This window comes from Mobula birostris, chromosome X (assembly GCF_030028105.1).
Source record: "Mobula birostris isolate sMobBir1 chromosome X, sMobBir1.hap1, whole genome shotgun sequence".
Taxonomy (NCBI): domain Eukaryota; kingdom Metazoa; phylum Chordata; class Chondrichthyes; order Myliobatiformes; family Myliobatidae; genus Mobula; species Mobula birostris.
In genome coordinates, this window is record NC_092402.1 from 50,779,309 (window position 1) to 50,796,583 (window position 17,275).

The 17,275-nt window shown below is 51.2% G+C and overlaps 1 protein-coding gene across 1 annotated transcript; it reads right to left on the reverse strand.

Moving 5' to 3' along the window:
• Positions 1–329: 329 nt before the first annotated feature.
• LOC140191758 (serine/threonine-protein phosphatase 6 regulatory ankyrin repeat subunit C-like) lies at positions 330–15,740 on the reverse strand. Its single transcript, XM_072249469.1, has 14 exons — positions 15,656–15,740; positions 14,582–14,693; positions 13,293–13,364; positions 12,673–12,874; positions 12,042–12,129; positions 10,804–10,921; positions 9,683–9,902; positions 9,402–9,489; positions 8,296–8,379; positions 7,947–8,092; positions 6,855–6,937; positions 6,363–6,445; positions 5,457–5,548; positions 330–2,272 (listed from the first exon to the last, which is right to left on the reverse strand). Exons 2-14 carry the CDS (start codon positions 14,687–14,689, stop codon positions 2,052–2,054), a joined length of 1,605 nt encoding a protein of 534 aa, XP_072105570.1. The 5' UTR covers positions 14,690–14,693; positions 15,656–15,740; the 3' UTR covers positions 330–2,051.
• Positions 15,741–17,275: the final 1,535 nt, after the last annotated feature.

Genomic DNA, 17,275 nt, shown 5'->3' on the forward strand with positions numbered 1-17,275 from the left:
TTAAACAACATGACCACTAAACTTAAAAAATACGAAGTGTTTCTTTCAGCATTTGGATTCGCCTCTGCCACGCGAGTCAGCACCTTTTGGTTTGTATCACTGTCCTGCTGGGGTCACTGAAGACCTACCCGACAGGAAACAAACTGTTAAAAATGCTCAGAGGAGCAGTGGGGTAGTTTTCAAGTGTCTAAACCCAGCACAGAAATTCTTCAGGACCCTCCACTCAAAAAATAAAATCATCAGTATACTTATACATATAGCCAGCCACATGCACTGAGTAAAAAAAAAATCCCCAGTACCATAACTGGGTATATTGCAAACTTGTTGAGCTGTTGCTACACACACACACACACACACACACACACACACACACACACACAAGTGGTCACATCAATACTGGCAGCGTGTTAGCTCAGAAGTACACTCCACCCACTGGCCCCACACTGCATGCCAGCAACTGACCGCACATGGAGAAGTGGGCAGCACATGCAGTGGGTTAGTGCTAGGCATGAGGAGGTTCATGTGCAGTGAAACCTCGGCAGATCAAAGTACATCAGAGCAAACACTATCACTCACAGTCATTCACACTCACTGTCTCAATCTTTCGCCCTCACACAATCTCTGCTGCTTCTCCCTCTACCTGACACATACACCTTGAATGCAATATCTACACCAGATGTAACTCTCGATAATCCTTCAGTATAATGTTAACTATAGTCATATCCCAAAAAAACTTTCACTTGCATCTCTCCTCTCTTCACCCCCACCCCCCGTCTTCCTCTCTCTCTCACACACACACACACACACACACACACACACATACATATATAGTGGAATATAGCAGGTGTAATTCACAGCTGCTCTCCCCTCACACACACTGAAATTTAACACCTCTAATTCACAATCGCCCTCTCTCACACACCCCTCACTGTGCTCTCTCACTCACACATCCTTCACTGAAGTGTAACACCAGGTTTAATTTACAAACACACTGCAACAAAACAGCAAGTGAGAGTCTCACACAGATACACGTTGCATTTTCACTGACACACAACAACCCATCCTCACCATACAGTACATGCGATGTTATGTCTACAGACATTATGGCTCAGGTCAGTAATTATATTTGGGCAACGCATCAGGGTGTGCCTGTCTTTGCATTATCCACTGTGTACAGTGGCAGTGTCTCAAGCTTCCACTGTTCCCCAGCCCCCCACCCAGGAAGTAAAAGTGCTCGTCGATGAAGCAAGTGCTTGGACGGGGCGGGGGGGGGGGGGGTTTGGTCAACTGAGGGGAGGGTACTATGTTCACCTTCATAGGTCATTCAAAGCCCGAGGAGGTCACAGTCAGGGATCCCAGGACCAACACTGAGAGTGTGGATCAGTGAGGGTTATGGTGCAGAAATGCAAGGGGGGGTTATCATTCAAAGTCCGGGGGCTGGTGGGAGGGGACATTCAATCATTCAGTGACCCCAGGTAAGTAACACCTCCAACACCCCTTTTATTCCCTCCTGGACGTACCTCTGACACCCTCTAAAACCCCTTCACCCCTGATGCCCCCATCCTCTCCAAAATTCCTCTTATGCCCCACACCCTGGAGGGCCCTCCGTCTACCCCCAAACTCTGGAACAGAGATGGGAGGAGCGGAGAGGGCTAATGGAGCGGACAGCAGTGCATACACACTTGCTCACACACACACTCTTTGGTGTCAGTTTCAGAACACACGAAGACAGTCTGTGGGTAACGTCAGGACACACATACACACACATGCACACACTTTAGTACAGCTTTGTTCCCTGCCTGTTGAAATGTCCGTGGGCTTCATCTGCTTCACACAGACCTGTGCTGAGGTGGTCAATAGGAAGGATGGTGGTGGAGATGGTGGGGGTCAGGCGGCAAGGGGAGCATGTGGCCACGGGTGGCAAGGGGAATTGGGTGATGCTGGGCAAGGGAACCTGCTCTGTAAACTCCTGAATAGTTAAAACAAGGGCCTCAGTGCATGGAGTTACTGCCCCTGCCATCGCCTCTGCTCCCCTCCCCCCTCCCACCCCATCACTCAGGGTAACAAGAGTCCAGGCCCAGTGGACTGGCCCCGAAGCCGCTGACTTGGTCACAGGACACAGCTTTGGCCAGAATGCCACAGTTCTTCAACAGGTTCAGGCCCAATGAGCTGACGCTGTCCTTGGAGGGGAAAGGCTTCATAGTGGCCAGGATCAGTGCCAGGCAGTCGGCCACGTCTTTGTTGGGGGCACAGGCCAGAGCAGGAGTGTGTCCTGGGGTTTGGGGGTGGGGGAGAGGAGAGAGAACAAGAGAGAACAGGGGAGAGGGGGAGGAGGGAGAGAAGGGAGGAAACACAAAGACAAGGTCACACTGGGTCTAGCGCAGATACCATCACAGACTCTGTGACTGACATTCAGCCCATCATGACTGTGCCAGCTCTCCCTGTGACCCCATAGGTTTCTCCCAGGGACTGCAGCCCCTGCCCATGTCCCAACAAGAAGAATGAGAGCAGGAAACAGTCTTGTTGATCAACTGATAAATTCTTTTTCATGTACTTATTGCATAGTTAGAGCAATGGGAATAACAGTCAGGGTAGTGGTGTGTTCCTCTTGCAGAATGTGGGAAGTCAGGGTCTCTAATGACTATACCTTCAAGAAGTGCATCTGGCTGCAGCTCCTAACAGACATTATGGAATGATTTGCGGATCATTCAAGAGAATAAAGGGTTGATAGACAGGAGTTATAGGGAGCAACACTCAAGTTGCAGGAGGCAGCTGGGTGATTTGTCAAGAGGGAGAAGGGGATCAGTGCAGAGTACCCCTGTGGCTGTTCCCTTCAATAACATGTATATCACTTTGGGTACTGTTGGGGGGGGGGGGGGGGGGATGCAATGACCTACCAGGGGAAAGCCACAGCAGCCAGTTCTCTGACACCAAGTGCATCTCTAGCTCCGAAGGGAAAGGGGTAGTAGAGGAGTGTAGTACTGATAGGGGATTCAATGTTGAGGGAAACAGGACATGAACAAGACACCAAGATGGTAAGTTGCCTCCCAGGTGCCAGGGTGTCTTGGATTGCGTCCACAGCACTCTTAAGGGGGAGGGTGAGCAGCCAGAAGTCGTGGAACATACTGGTAGCAATGACAGACGCAGGAAAAGGGATGAGGTCCTGAAGAGAGAATATACAGAGCTAGGTAGGGAGCTGAAAAGCAGGACCTCCATGTTAGTAATTTCTAGATTGCTGCTTGTGCATACGCCAGGTAGGGTAAGAAAAGGATGATTTGGCAGATGAATGTGTGGCTGAAGAATTGGTGCAGGGAGCAGGGTTTCTGATATATGGATCGTTGGGATATCTTCTTGGGAAGATATGACCTGTAAAGAGAGACCGGTTACACCAAAAGTTCTGAGCAGATTTACTAGAGCTGTTGGGGAGGGTTTATACTAGTTTGGCAGTTGGATGGGAACCAGAGCGATAGGTTAGAGAACGGAGCAGTATGTAGAGACACTGAGGAAGGATGGGCAGTGGATTTGGCATCATTGCAGTTAGTTGGATGCGTTGAAATGCCTCTATGTTAATGCAAGATATACCAGGAACAAAGGTGATGAACTTGTAGTATGGGACTATGATGTCGCTGCCATTACTGACGCTCAGCTGTCACAAGGGCACGAATGTCTGCTGAACAGATTTGTGTTTCAGTAGGGACAAGGAGGGAGATAAAAGAGGTGGGGCAGTGACGTTGCTAATCAGGGATAGTGGGTGGAAGTCAGAAACAGGAAAGGAGCAATCACTTCTATTTGGGAGTATTCCATTGACCAACCCCCAACCCGACCCCATGGCAACAGAGAACAGATCATGAGGCAGATTTTGGAAAAGTGTAAAATAATGGTTGTTGCCATGGGTGATTTCAACTTCCCTAATATTGGTTGGTACTTCCTTAGTGCAAAAGGTTTAGATGGGACAGAATTTATTAGGTGTATGCAGGAAGGATTCCTGACGCAATATGTAGAAAGGCCAATCAGAGGAGAGGCCATTCCGGATCTGGTGCTGGCAATTAATCAGGTCAGGTATCAGATCTCTTGGTTGGTAAGCGTATCGGAGACAGTGACCCCAACTCCCTGACCTTTACCATAACCTTGGAGAGGGATAGGAGCCAAAGGTATGCAAAAGCAGTTAATTGGGACTAGTTACAATGGCATTAGGCAGGAACTTGGGATGATAAATAGGAAGGAGATGTATTCGGAAATGCAGAGTGGAAGCTGCTTAGAGAGCACTTGCACGGGATTCAGAATAGGTTTGTTCCATTAATGCAGGCAAAGGATGGCAGGGTGAAGGAACTATGGTTGACAAGAGATGTGGAACATCTAGTCAAGAGGACGAAGGTGGCAGAAGGTTCATGAAGCCAAAGTCTGACAGGGCTCCTGAGAATTAATAAGGCAGCTAGGAAGGATCTCAAGGAACTTAGGAGAGCTAGAAGGTGGCATGAGAAGGCCTTGGCAAATAGGGTTAAGGAAAATCCTGAAGCGTTCTACATGTATGCGAAGAACAGGAGGATGACTAGAGTGAGGGCAGGACCAACTGGGGATAAATGAGTGCCTATAGTCAGAAATGGGAAGGTCCTTGAAATGGGAAGGTCCTTAATGAATACTTTGCCTCAGTACTCACCAGTGAGAGGGACTTAGACAACAGTGAGATAGGCATAGAACTTGCTAACGTGCTGGAGCACGGTGATGTTAAGAAAAAGGATGTGTTGGGAGTTTCTGATAAACATTAGAATAGGTAAGTCCCCGGGACCAGACAGGATATTCCCCAGGCTACTACATGACATAAGGGAAGAGACTGCTGGGGCGTTGACAATGATCTTTGTGTTCTCACTGGCTACAATCGTATCAGAAGATTGAAGGATGGAAAAATTTGTTCCTTTGCTCAGGAAAGGTAATGGGGATAATCCTGGGAATTATAAACCAAGTGAATCTTACTTCAGTGGTGAGAAGATTGTTAAGAAACAGGATTTATGAATATTTGGAAGAGCAGAGTCTGATTAGGGATAGTCAACATGGCTTTGTGAGGGCAGGTCATGCCTCATGAGCCTGACTGAATTCTTTGCGGAAGTGACAAAGCACATTGATGAAGTGAATGCAGTGTATATGGATTTCAGTAAGGCATAGATAAGTTCCCCATGGTAGCCTCATTCAGAAAGTCAGGAGGCATGGGATCCAGGGGAACTTGGCTGGAAGCCATTCAGCTCCTTGTTCCTGCTTGCCCATTCTTCTCCCTCAGCCCCAGTTGTCTGCATGCATCCGCCGCACCCCCCGATCTTCCCCACCACCCGCCCCCAATGTGTCCCTCAACGCCTTTGAACGTACAGTTCCCTGAATTAAATGAGCTCCCAAGGGGAGAGATCCAGAGGTCCCCCACCCCCGCACTCAAACCCTCCCCCCCCCCACCCCAAGGCAGCACTCACCCTCCCCATCCACAGCCAGCACAGTTGCCCCTCGGTTGAGGAGGGCTTGGACCACAGAGGACATCCCGTTCCGAGCTGCGATGTGGAGAGGCCTGTCAATGGGAGAGGCGGTGAAAGGTGAAGGGTGGCGGTAAGGGGAGATGGTGATTTGTAAGACCCACTGTTGCTGCCAACAAGACGGAGAGCAAGAGGTGACGGGTGGCTCTAACAAAGTGGGGGGGGGGTGTGTGGGAAGCAGAGATGTGTGATCCACTGTCATTTGTCATTGGGATAGTGGCCAAGAGGTGAAGGGGACTTTAACCCAGAGGAGAGGGGGTAAGGAATGGGTCCTGTTGGGAGGGTGGGTCCTCTGTCAAGGGGTGGGGGAGTGAGAAGTGAAGGATGGCTTTAAGTCAGGGATGGGGGATCCCATGGTCGTCTGCCAACAAGTCAAGGGGGCTTTAACCTCAGAGTAGTGTTGGGGCGGGGACAAGGGGGCAAGACGGGGATGAGCTGGAAAAGAGAGAGGGAGGGGGTGGTGGAGCCAGTCCCAGCACCAGACTAGATCACCATGCCCAATTCTGGTCACCAGAGATGGACAGTCAGCGAGATGTGGGAAGGTTATGGCTCCAGGGGGAGATTTGGGGGGTTGGGGGGGAGTCCATTGAGTGAGGAGCCTGAGGGAAGTCCAAATCAAGAGGGGCTGTAGAGAGTAAAAAGGAGGGAGCTGTCTCCCTCAAAAGAGGAGGGCACACCTTTGGGGAGGGCAAAAATTGGGGGGGGGGAGAGAACAGAAATCAGAGGGGGAAATGGTTAGGGGATCACACAGGTAGAGTGGGAGGAAAAGATTGTGGGGTAGTGAGTGGGGAGAAAGGGGAACTGCGGAAGGGAGAAGTGAATGGGAGCCAGGGAAGAGCCTGTACTTACATCTGAAGGGTACTGTTGGTTGCATTAATGAGACCAGTGTCACAGATCTGCCCAAGAATTAACAAGGCACACATTTCATGGCCCTGTGAGAAGAGGAACAGAGAATCACTGTTACATTCCCTCCCTCCCTTAAGAGTTCCAGGTTCACCCTGCTGAGGATTCCTCCAACTCCTAATACTTGGGTCCCTGGTCCACAAACAGCCAATTCACAGAGTCTTCCTCCCTTCCTGTTACCTCCCTGTCCACCCTGGTTACCATCCCTTCGCTCATCCTATCCAAGGACATGACTTCCTGACCTAAACCTCAGCTACCCCTATCCACCACCTGATTGTCTGTGTCTGTGTCTGCTGGGGTCTTGTGTTATAGTAGCAGTCAGGATTACCCACCCACTCACCATTCCTTCCGATCCACCCTTACTCCCACTTGCCCTCAGAGCAGCCAAGATTTGCAGAGCTCCCAGCCCCCACTCTCCCGGCCTCACCCTCACCCCACCTTGCTGCAGGCCAGGTGAAGAGCTGTGTTCTTGTTGACATCATGCAACGTCAAGTCCGCACCAGCTCTCTGAAGCAGGATCTCTGTAAAAGACACAGAAGAGTTTGAATAAAATCAAAGCCTGTGTCCTCATCATATTTCACATCATCCATACACCCCAATCCACCCACAAATACTGGTCTGTGGCCAACTCACCAAACACACCATCCACATAGCAGTCTGTTAGTAAACAGTGTCCCTGTAGGAATCTCATCTACAATATTGAATGGAGCTCCCACAGATGTGTTCCCCACCATTGACTGCTTCGGTATCACCACTGACCATTGAAGAGGATTTGTTCTTCTTCTTTGCGCCTTGAGGCACATCGGGCGGCAATTTTGCCATTTCTTTAGCATTTATCTTTTTTTTTTATATAAAAAAGGAGGCCGGTTACTAGCTCAACGTTCAACCCAGCATGGATGGAAAGTGTGCCAGGAGCTGGCTAGATTCGAACCTGGGACCAGTTGTCTCGAAGTCCGGTGTGGATGCCACTACAACACTAGCTGACTATTGAACAGGACCAGCCTTTTAAATCCCTGTCAGGAGCTGGGGATCGTGTGGTGAGTGATTCACCACGTGACACCCAGCAGTTTCTCCCTCTCCTACAGGTCAGGAGTGTGAGGGAACACTCCCCACTTGCCCAGGTGGAGTTAGTCTATACAGTCCACATCCACTATGTGTAAGGAAGAAGCCAAGAACCCATCCACATATGCTCCCCACCAACATTCCCATGTCTCCAGAACAGTCTGTGACAGTACCTCCCCACCCTCAATGCAGACCCCGACATCCCCACCCACATCACCAGCATAACATCCCATTCCGACCTTCACCCGTACACCAGTCACACCCTATCCTGACCCTCACTCTCCTATACCACCCCTGTTCTCACCCTCAAACTTCTCTACAATCAATCCTCATCCTAACCCACCTCTACACATGCTTCCCACCCCCCCATCTCATCTCCATCTTCACTCTCACTGTCCCATCCACTACCATAACACCCCATCCCCACTGTCACCTTCATGCCACCCACCCAGTCACCACCCCACTCACCTACAATCTTGCAGTGACCATTCTGGGCTGCGAACATCAGCGGCGTGCGCCCGGCCTGATCAACAGCGTTCACCTGGGCCCCATGGCTGAGCAGCAGTAGCAGGCAGTGCAACCGGTTGGAGAAGGCGGCCGCATGCAGAGGGGTTCTGTGGAGGGACAGAGAGTTAGTGGATAGTGTTGGCTCATGATACTTACACACCACCTTACTTGCTCCGCGTAGCAAACTCCCCCACCCACCCCTCCCACAGTGCTGTTCCACCCCTCCCCTCCCACCACTTAGCACTCCTTCCTCATTGCCCTTGTGGGTGCTCCCCCCATCACTCCCCAGAGAACCATTATCTTTGTTTACCTTCCTTTGGCATCTTGGCTGTTCACAATCTTGGCACCCAGAACGTCAATCAGCATCTCAGCAGTCCTGTCGTGTCCATTAATTCTGGAGGAGGGGAGGAGGAGACAGTGAGGGTGGGGACGAACTCAGAGATGGAACCTGACTACCCCAGGGTCGCCCTTCCTGGCAGCTCGTTGAGAAAGCTGGGAGTCACAAACACATAGGCCCTCAATTTTGGAGAGTGGGACAAGCATGCAGGCTGGCAGGGAGAGGAGTCTGCCAGTTATTCCCACCCAGGTCCCAGTGCAGTATTGGGCACTGTTTCAGTCCCCGTATTTATGTGGGCAGTGGACGCAAGCAGAGGAGAGTCACCAAGCTGAACCTTGGTAGAAGAATTCACCAGTGGCTCAAGAAATCAAGATGGGGACACAGACTGCAAATGCTAGGTCTTGGCTTGACATGTCCATTTCCCTCCGTGATGTTACCTGACCTGCTAAGTTCCTCCAACTTTTTGTGTGTAGCTCAAGAAATTATACCTGCATTCGTTTGGAGTGTAGAGGAAAGAGGGGTAACCTGACTCAAACATCTCAGACCCTGAGGGTTAGGACAGGGGAACGTGGAGATGTTTTCACCAGGTGAAGAGTCTCTGATGAGGGGACACAGTGTGAAGTAACTACCCCCAACCCTGTAACTGAGTTAAAGGACTTTTCTCAGAGGGAGGAGAATCTCTGGAATTCCCACGACACCCCCAAGTCCTATGAGTGGTGGAGGGGATTAAAGACGAGAGAGATAAATGTTTAGCAATCAGAGGAACTGTGGACTGTGAAAAAGTGGGATGGAAGAGGCAATGGGGGTATCAGCCAGTATCGTAATGTATGTTGCGACAGGATAGAGGGAACAAGTGGCTGTTCTCTGCTTCTTGACGTACTCCCATAGCACTGATGGAATAATGTGCAGTTGAGATTCAAAAATCGATTCGCCCCAACAGAAGGGATGAGCTGGCTGGAATGAATGAGGAACCCTGAGGTCTGGATGATGACTGGGAGTGCCTGTCCCAGAACAAACATGGATACTGAGGGGACAGCTCCAGGCACCAGGAATCAGGCGAACCGGGACTGAGTACTTACACAGCACAGTGCAACACAGTGAAAGGCTCTCCCCCGAGGTTAGACAGCATTTCGTGTTCAAGTAGTACTTCCAAGCAATCTTCATGACCTGTAGCACAGGGCAGGATGGGGAAAGAAAGTGATTTGACCGGTGAAGGGGTGGGTAACCACTGTAATCCCATGGGAATATAATGGATCTGTGGAGGCTGGGGGGTGGGGAGAAGGGTAGGGGGGAGATGGAGGGGAGAAGGGTAGGAGGGGGGCGGGGGTAGAAGGGTAGGAGGGAGAGGAAGAAGACCCACCTTTGTAACAGGCCCAGTGCAGAGGTGTGTAACCGCTGTAATCCCGCAGGGAATCTAACGGATCTGTAGAGAAGGCTGCCTGCAGCAAAGCCTCCAGGATAGTGGAGTGGCCAGAGGCAGCAGCCAAGTGCAAAGGTGTCCGTCCCCTCACGTCCCGGCAGAGGGCGAAGGCCTGGTGGTCAAGGAGAGCTGCCACTGCCTCCTCACATCCCTGCACTGCCTGAGGGGGAAATACAGTGTCAGAGGGGAACAGCAGTGATGGCGAGGAGGGGATCCAGGGAATGAAAGGTTTAGAGGGAGGAGGGAGAGTTAGAAGTTCCAGGGCAGAGAGATCAGGCTGCGCAGGTAGGCTGCCCTGGAGGGGGGAGTACTGAGGGTCCTGGGAGTATGGGCAGTCACTGAAGCCGGGTATGGGGTCCCAATGGTGTGAAAGTAGTGCCAGAGATCTTGGGTAGGGAGCAGCAAGGTTGGGGGTCCACAGCCGGATACTCCAATATTCTGTGTGCTGCGCCTGATTCCAGAATGCTGGAGGGACTCCAGCAGGTTGGGCAGCATCTTTGGAGACAGATAAGCAGTCGATGTCTCTGGTGGAGACTTCCCTCCACTGCTTTCACAAGGGACATCTTCCCCCGTTCATAAATCCCACCAGTCTATATCCTGCTGCATCCTAGGACTGGCAGGGGTGCGGGGAGGGCGGAAGGCTGTCAACGGATTCAGTAGGATATAGACTGGTGGGATTCATAGGCAGGGAGATGGCCAGTGTGAGATGTTGAACTTTGTGAAGTCAAACATTGAGGTAATGTACACAGTAATGGTGGGGGGGGGGGGGGGGGGGAGCATAGGCAGGCGATGGCACGAGGGGGTGGCGAAGGTATGCAGGGGACAACGGTGTGAGGGCGGGGAGTGTACACAGGAGACAGTGGAGGGGGGTCGGGGAGCATACACGGGGACAGCGCGCGGGGGTGGAAAGCATACGTAGGGGATTGGCAGGGGTGGCGAGGGTACTCTGGGGACAGTGGAGGGTGTGCACACTTAACTCCCTCCCCCCCCCCCCCACCCACATTCCTCCTGTCCTTACCCCACCAAACACAGAGCACAGAAGGACTTTCTCCCTCACTCACCCCTCGGTGAAGTGCCGTCCGCCCTCGTTTATCAGCAGTGTCGGTCGATGCTCCCTTTTCCAGCAGCAGGTGGATGCATTCACCGTGACTGTTCGTCACGGCCAGCATGACAGCTGTCCTGTGGGGAAAGGTGAAGCACCAGAGGAGGAAGAGTGAGTGCAACTGCCGCGGAGAGGTTCGGAGAGAAAGGGAAATACCTGGGGAGGGAACGAGAGAGCGACAGGGTGGGATCTGGACAGAGCAGGAGCGATTAAAAACATCATCTTGTGGGGAGAGATGAGGCTTTGGAGGGAGGAGGCAGAGGCACCGGTGAGTAGCAGGTAGGAACAGGTGAGGCTTTTTCATTATATATAGTATTAAGTTTTATGTAACAAAGATACCAAATCAAAACAAATTAAATACAGTAACGATACAGGCTCAGGTGATGTGCTGTATCTGCATGATGTGGGAGCTGGTGGACCCCACTGTAGTTGCTGGTGACCACATCCACAGCAAGTGTCAGCTGCTCGAGGACTAAGGCTCAAAGTAGAAGACCTAGAATCTGAGCTTCAAATATTGTGATGCATCAGTGAGGGGTAGTTACCCAGACACTGTATTTCAGACAGCAGTCGTGCTGAGTAGATTAAATATTCACATTTGGTCTGTGGCCAGGGACAAGAGGCTGTGACAGCCAGCAAGGCAGGTCGGGGCATCTCAGAGGTAGTGCTGGAGGGGTCACAACCCTTGAGCTTGCTCAAAAGGTCTGAGATTATTGCTCTTTGTGAGGATGAGAGTAGGGGCTGTAGGAAAGACATGGTTCAGGGAGCTGTACAAGAGGGGGAAGAGAAGATAAATATTGTTGTGACCAGGGATATTATTGTCATAGAATAGAGACAATTCTCTGTCACAAGGATCCAGAGTCACGAAATCTGTTTTGACTGCCTTGTGCCAGGGTTCAGGACATCTCATTTGACCTACAGAGGATTGGTTGGTGGTAGGACAGCAGTGTGGGAGAGGAGGGCTGGAAAAACTGGGCAGGGTGCAAGGCCAGTGGGGAAGGCAGGGGAGGGGAATGAAATACACGGAGGGTACAGTGGGTGGGGCAGAGTAGAGGGTGAAGGAGAGTGGGAAGTTTGTGTGAACATTGGGGAAATGAGACATTCAATTTCCTGTTCCAGAACCGGAATGAGAAGGATGTCAGGGAAGGGTTTGTGCAGGACCGAGAACACGTCAGGGAGGGGTCTGTACAGCACACTTACTGTCCGTGAGCATCCATCGTGTCCAATACGTCAGTATCCTCAGTGCTATCGATTAACACATGCAGGCAGTCTGTGTGACCACTTGCCGCTGTCCCACATTGGGAGAGAGGGAAGGCAGGGTCAACTGAGTATTAAATACACATCTGACTACATTATACACAGCAGCAACAGGCCGATTTCAAGGACTGTGCCTGATTCCAGCAGGTCCACTCAATGACGCACTGTTCAGAGCAATAGAACCCAAGGCAAGAGTCTGGGATACTCAAACAGGAGCAGGGAGTGGTTGACACAGAGACACTGCACAAGCCACTCTCATCTCCCAACCCTCAGCCTCCTCATCCCCTCCCCACCACTCCACCACGCCTACACTCCCCTCCACCTCATGCCCATTCCCGACTCCACCCCCGATTTCCCTCACCAGCCCCTTGCCCTTCTCCTTCTACTCCCCTCCACCGTCAGCCCCTCCCTGCTCGTCCACTCATACCCTCCAATCTCTCACCACCAACCCTAGCCATCCCTTTACCCTCAACCCAATCCTCCCTCAACCTCACTCCCTCCCTTCCTTACCATCCCCTACACCTCACCCCACAAACTCTCACCCTCTGCCACACTCACGCCAGCCCTGGCTCACCTGCAGCGTGCAGTGGTGTCCCTTTGGTGAGCCTTTCCGGTATCAGGATAGATGCCCCGTGCTGGGTCAAGATTTCCACGCAGTCCGTGTGGCCCCGCTTGGCAGCCACGTACAAAGGTGTGCGTCCATCGCAGTCCCTCACATCCGGGGTCCCCAGCACCTCCACCAGAACACCCAGTGCCACATGGTGCCCGCTGTATGCCTGGTTAGGGCAGAGAGGTGACTGGGTCAATGAAGGGTCACCTCTGGATTAGAGGTCGCTGGGTCAGCAAGGGTCACAACCCTGGGGCCAGAGGTTACTGGGTCAGCAAGAAGTCACACTCAACAGGACCAGGTGAGTCAATGGCTTAGGGAAGGGTAGGGAGAGGAGGGAGTGAAAGGCAGGGAAAGGAGAGAGAGAGAAAAAAAGAGTGAAGCACAGAGGGTACAAGATGAACGAGGAAACACCAGAGGGAGAGAGGGAGATACCATAGAAGGATACGATCCCAGTGTGGCAAGTGCAGGATTATAGATTCTCAACATAACCCTCTTCTTTCCTTGACTTTCTCCTCTCCATCATCGACTCTGCCCAGCTCTCCACCCCTAAATCACTCACACAAGGGATTTGCTGGGTTACTTACAGCCAAGTGCAGAGGGCTCACAAAGAAGTCACCTTCCCCTTCATTCAAGCAATCCATGGCTGTCTCCATAATCTGAGGAAGAAAAGGTTAGGCGGATAATCAGAAGGGACATGCAAGACTGCAGATGCTAGAATCCGGACAATATACAACCTGCTGGTGGGACTCATCAGGTCAAGCAGCATGGAGGGGGAAGTCAGGAGAAGAAGAGGAATTGAAATTCATTTCAGTTCTGCAAGGTCCCAATGCAGGGTTTCGACCCATACCATCGACCAGACGCTGCTTGACCCAGAGTTCTTTCAGCAGACTGTGCATTAAGGGCAAAAATTTAGTTTGGTGCTTAGAGTTGCCAGAACAAGAGAGAGGAGGGAAGGGGCCCAGGAAAGGAAGGGGGGGGGGGGAGAGAAAAAGAAAATGAGGGGGTTGGACTGTCACAACCCCCACTCCACAGTTACCACTTCCTTCACCTGATAGGTTATAGAATTATGAGAGGCATAAACAGAGTAGACAGCTGGTATCTTTCTCCCGTAGCGCTGAAACTAGACACTAGATCTGATACTAGAGGGGCATGCATTTAAGGTGGGGTCCAAAGGAGATGTATGGGGCATTTTGTTTTAAAAACACAAGAGTAGTGGGTGCCTGGAATGTGCTGCCAGGGATGGAGGTGGAGGCAGACACAATGGGGATGTTTAAGAGGCTCTTAGATATGCAGACGGATGAAGAACTGTGGACCTTGTTGAGGGAGAAGAAATTAGTGCAATTAGACATCACTAGCTTAATTAGTTCAATATAACTTTGTGGATCGAAGGGCCACTAATCTATTGATCTGTGTGTGTCATTACATTCAGGGAACCTTGCACCTCGTGTAGACTGAAGGGATTAATTTGGTTAGTCTAATTAGTTTGCTACAACACCGTGGGCTGAAGGGCCTGTTCCTACACCATACTGTTCTATGTTGGAGTCAATAAGACACTGTTCCTCAGCACTACTATCAACAGCCAACCTATTCAAATCCAGCAATCTATTGGTCTCTGTCTTCATAATGGAATGAACACAGCGGTCGATACGATTCATCCCCCAACTCTCTGCCCCTTATTCAAAGACCACAACCTCTGGTTCTAAACTCCCCAACCAGGAAAAAATACCCTCACCCCACTCTTCATGTTGAGTCCCCACCCTGCCGGACATCTCGATGACATCTCCTCTCATTCCTCTGAACCGCAGAGGGTACAGGACCAGATCTGCTCAATCCCAGGTTTTCTCAGGTTAGAGAGCAGGAAAGGAATACTGACCAGTTCCAGGCCTTGCTTGCTCCCATGGGAGGCAGCGTAGTGTATTGCACTGTAACCTTGTTTGTCTGGTATGGAAGGATCTGCTCCATGGTCCAGCAAATACTCCATACAGCTGTGCAAGTGCAGAGACCAGTGTTAGCAGTCAGTCAGTCAATGTAATCGGTTTCATCAAAACACACACACACACCCTGTTCTGTCATACTGTCTACACTTTTACACGAGATGGGGTGTGTCTATTGATGTACAAACACTGTCCCATCTGAAGGGGTCTGCCAATTCATAAACTTCCTGTCCCACCAGAGGGGTCTGTCGACTTATAAACTCCCCATCCCATCTCACTGTCCCACCGGAGGGGTCTGTCGATTTATAAACTCCCCATCCCATCTCACTGCCCCACCGGAGGGGTCTGTCGATTTATAAACTCCCCATCCCATCTCACTGCCCCACCGGAGGGGTCTGTCGATTTATAAACTCCCCATCTCATCTCACTGTCCCACCGGAGGGGTCTGTCGATTTATAAACTCCCCATCCCATCTCACTGTCCCACCGGAGGGGTCTGTCGATTTATAAACTCCCCATCCCATCTCACTGCCCCACCGGAGGGGTCTGTCGATTTATAAACTCCCCATCTCATCTCACTGTCCCACCGGAGGGGTCTGTCGATTTATAAACTCCCCATCCCATCTCACTGTCCCACCGGAGGGGTCTGTCGATTTATAAACTCCCCATCCCATCTCACTGCCCCACCGGAGGGGTCTGTCGATTTATAAACTCCCCATCCCATCTCACTGCCCCACCGGAGGGGTCTGTCGATTTATAAACTCCCCATCCCATCTCACTGCCCCACCGGAGGGGTCTGTCGATTTATAAACTCCCCATCTCATCTCACTGTCCCACCGGAGGGGTCTGTCGATTTATAAACTCCCCATCCCATCTCACTGCCCCACCGGAGGGGTCTGTCGATTTATAAACTCCCCATCCCATCTCACTGCCCCACCGGAGGGGTCTGTCGATTTATAAACTCCCCATCCCATCTCACTGGGTGTGGCTGCCTCTGGCCAAAACTATACTTACAAAAAGGCTTCCTTCTCTCCTGTCTCCTGCAGTTCCTCCTCATTGTGTGTGGTGTGGTCACTCCTGGAAGGTGGAATGGGTCACATATGAAATCTACTCAGTAAACCCTGTGACGGTCAGCACAGTGGTGCAGAGGGTAAACCCAGACTCAATCCCAAATCCAATATTCAGTGTGTGTCTAGGCATGCGTGTGCCTGCCCTCATCTTTATGCCCGTGTCTGTTCTTGGAAGCTGGACATTCTCCCTGTGACCAAGTGGGTTTCCCAAGGGTGCTCTGGTTTCCTTACACATGGCAATGACATCAGGGTCTGTAGGCTAATTGGTTGCAGTGTGTTGGTGAGGGGTAGAATCTGTGGGAACATGGGGGGGGGGGGGGTGAGAGGAGTGAAATGGGTTCAGGGTAGGTGACGGCCAGCACCTACTCAATGGGCCGAAAGACCAGTTTCTCTGCTGCATCTGATTGTACTGTCTCTCGGTTAAGTGGGGGGAGGGAGGTTTAAGCAGGATTGAAGTGTGCCATACTGCAACACCTCTCGGTGGATTGAATCAGGCTGGTGAGTCTACCCAGTCCAAACTCACTGCCCACACAAACATGGACGGCAGCAGAGCAAGGCTACTCAGCCCCTCCACCAGAGACTAGTCATTCTGACCCCAGCCTCAGCAACTACCCGTTCCAATCACCCAACACCACCTGCAGGTAAGTGCAAGGTGTGGCTTTTTGGGAAGCCACATCAGGGCAGAATTTCCAGAGTAATCAGCAAGGCCCTGGGCAATGTTGTAAAACAGAGAGACTTGCAGGTACAGTGAATTACAGGTACATGGTTTACTGAATGTGGAGTGTAGAGTCATAAGTAGACAGGATGGTGAAGAAGGTATTTCGTCAGTCAGGGTCTGAGTACAGGAGTGGGGATGTTATGTTACAGTTGTACAAGACATTAGTGAGGCCACACTTGCGTTCAGTTTTGGTCGCCCTACTATAGAAACAATGCCACTGAGCTGAAGCGAGTGCTGAGGCTGAGTACAAGGACTTGACAGACTGAGTTATGGAGAGATTGAGCAACATAGGACTTTATTTGCCAGAGTGTAGGAGAATGAAGGGTGACCTGACAGAGGTGTACAAAATCATGAGGTACATAGTTAGGGTGAATGCACAGTGAATCGTTTTTTTCAAGGGTTGGGGAATCAAGAACAAGAGGGCACAGGTTTAAGGTAAGAAGGGAGAGCCAATAGGAACTTGCAGGGCAACTTCTTTACCCAGAGGGTGGTCTATATATAGAAATAGCTGCCAGAGAAGTGGTTGAAGCGAGTACATTAACATATAAAGGGACTTTGACAAGTACGTGGATAGGAAAGGTTTGGAGGGATATGGGCCAAGCGTGGGCAAATGGGATTGGCTTAGTTGGGAATATTTAGTTGGACCAACTGGGCTGAAGGGTCTGTTTCGGTGCTGACCAATCTGTCTAGGCCTTCAGCATAAGAAAATAATAGGCTATTTGGCCCTCCCGGCCTGCCCCCACCATTCACCAAGACTGTGGCTGACCCATCTCAGCCTCCTCCTCTAAGCCAGTGCCCACAGCCCTCAATTCCCTGATCTCGCAGGGATCCATATCCCAAATCTGT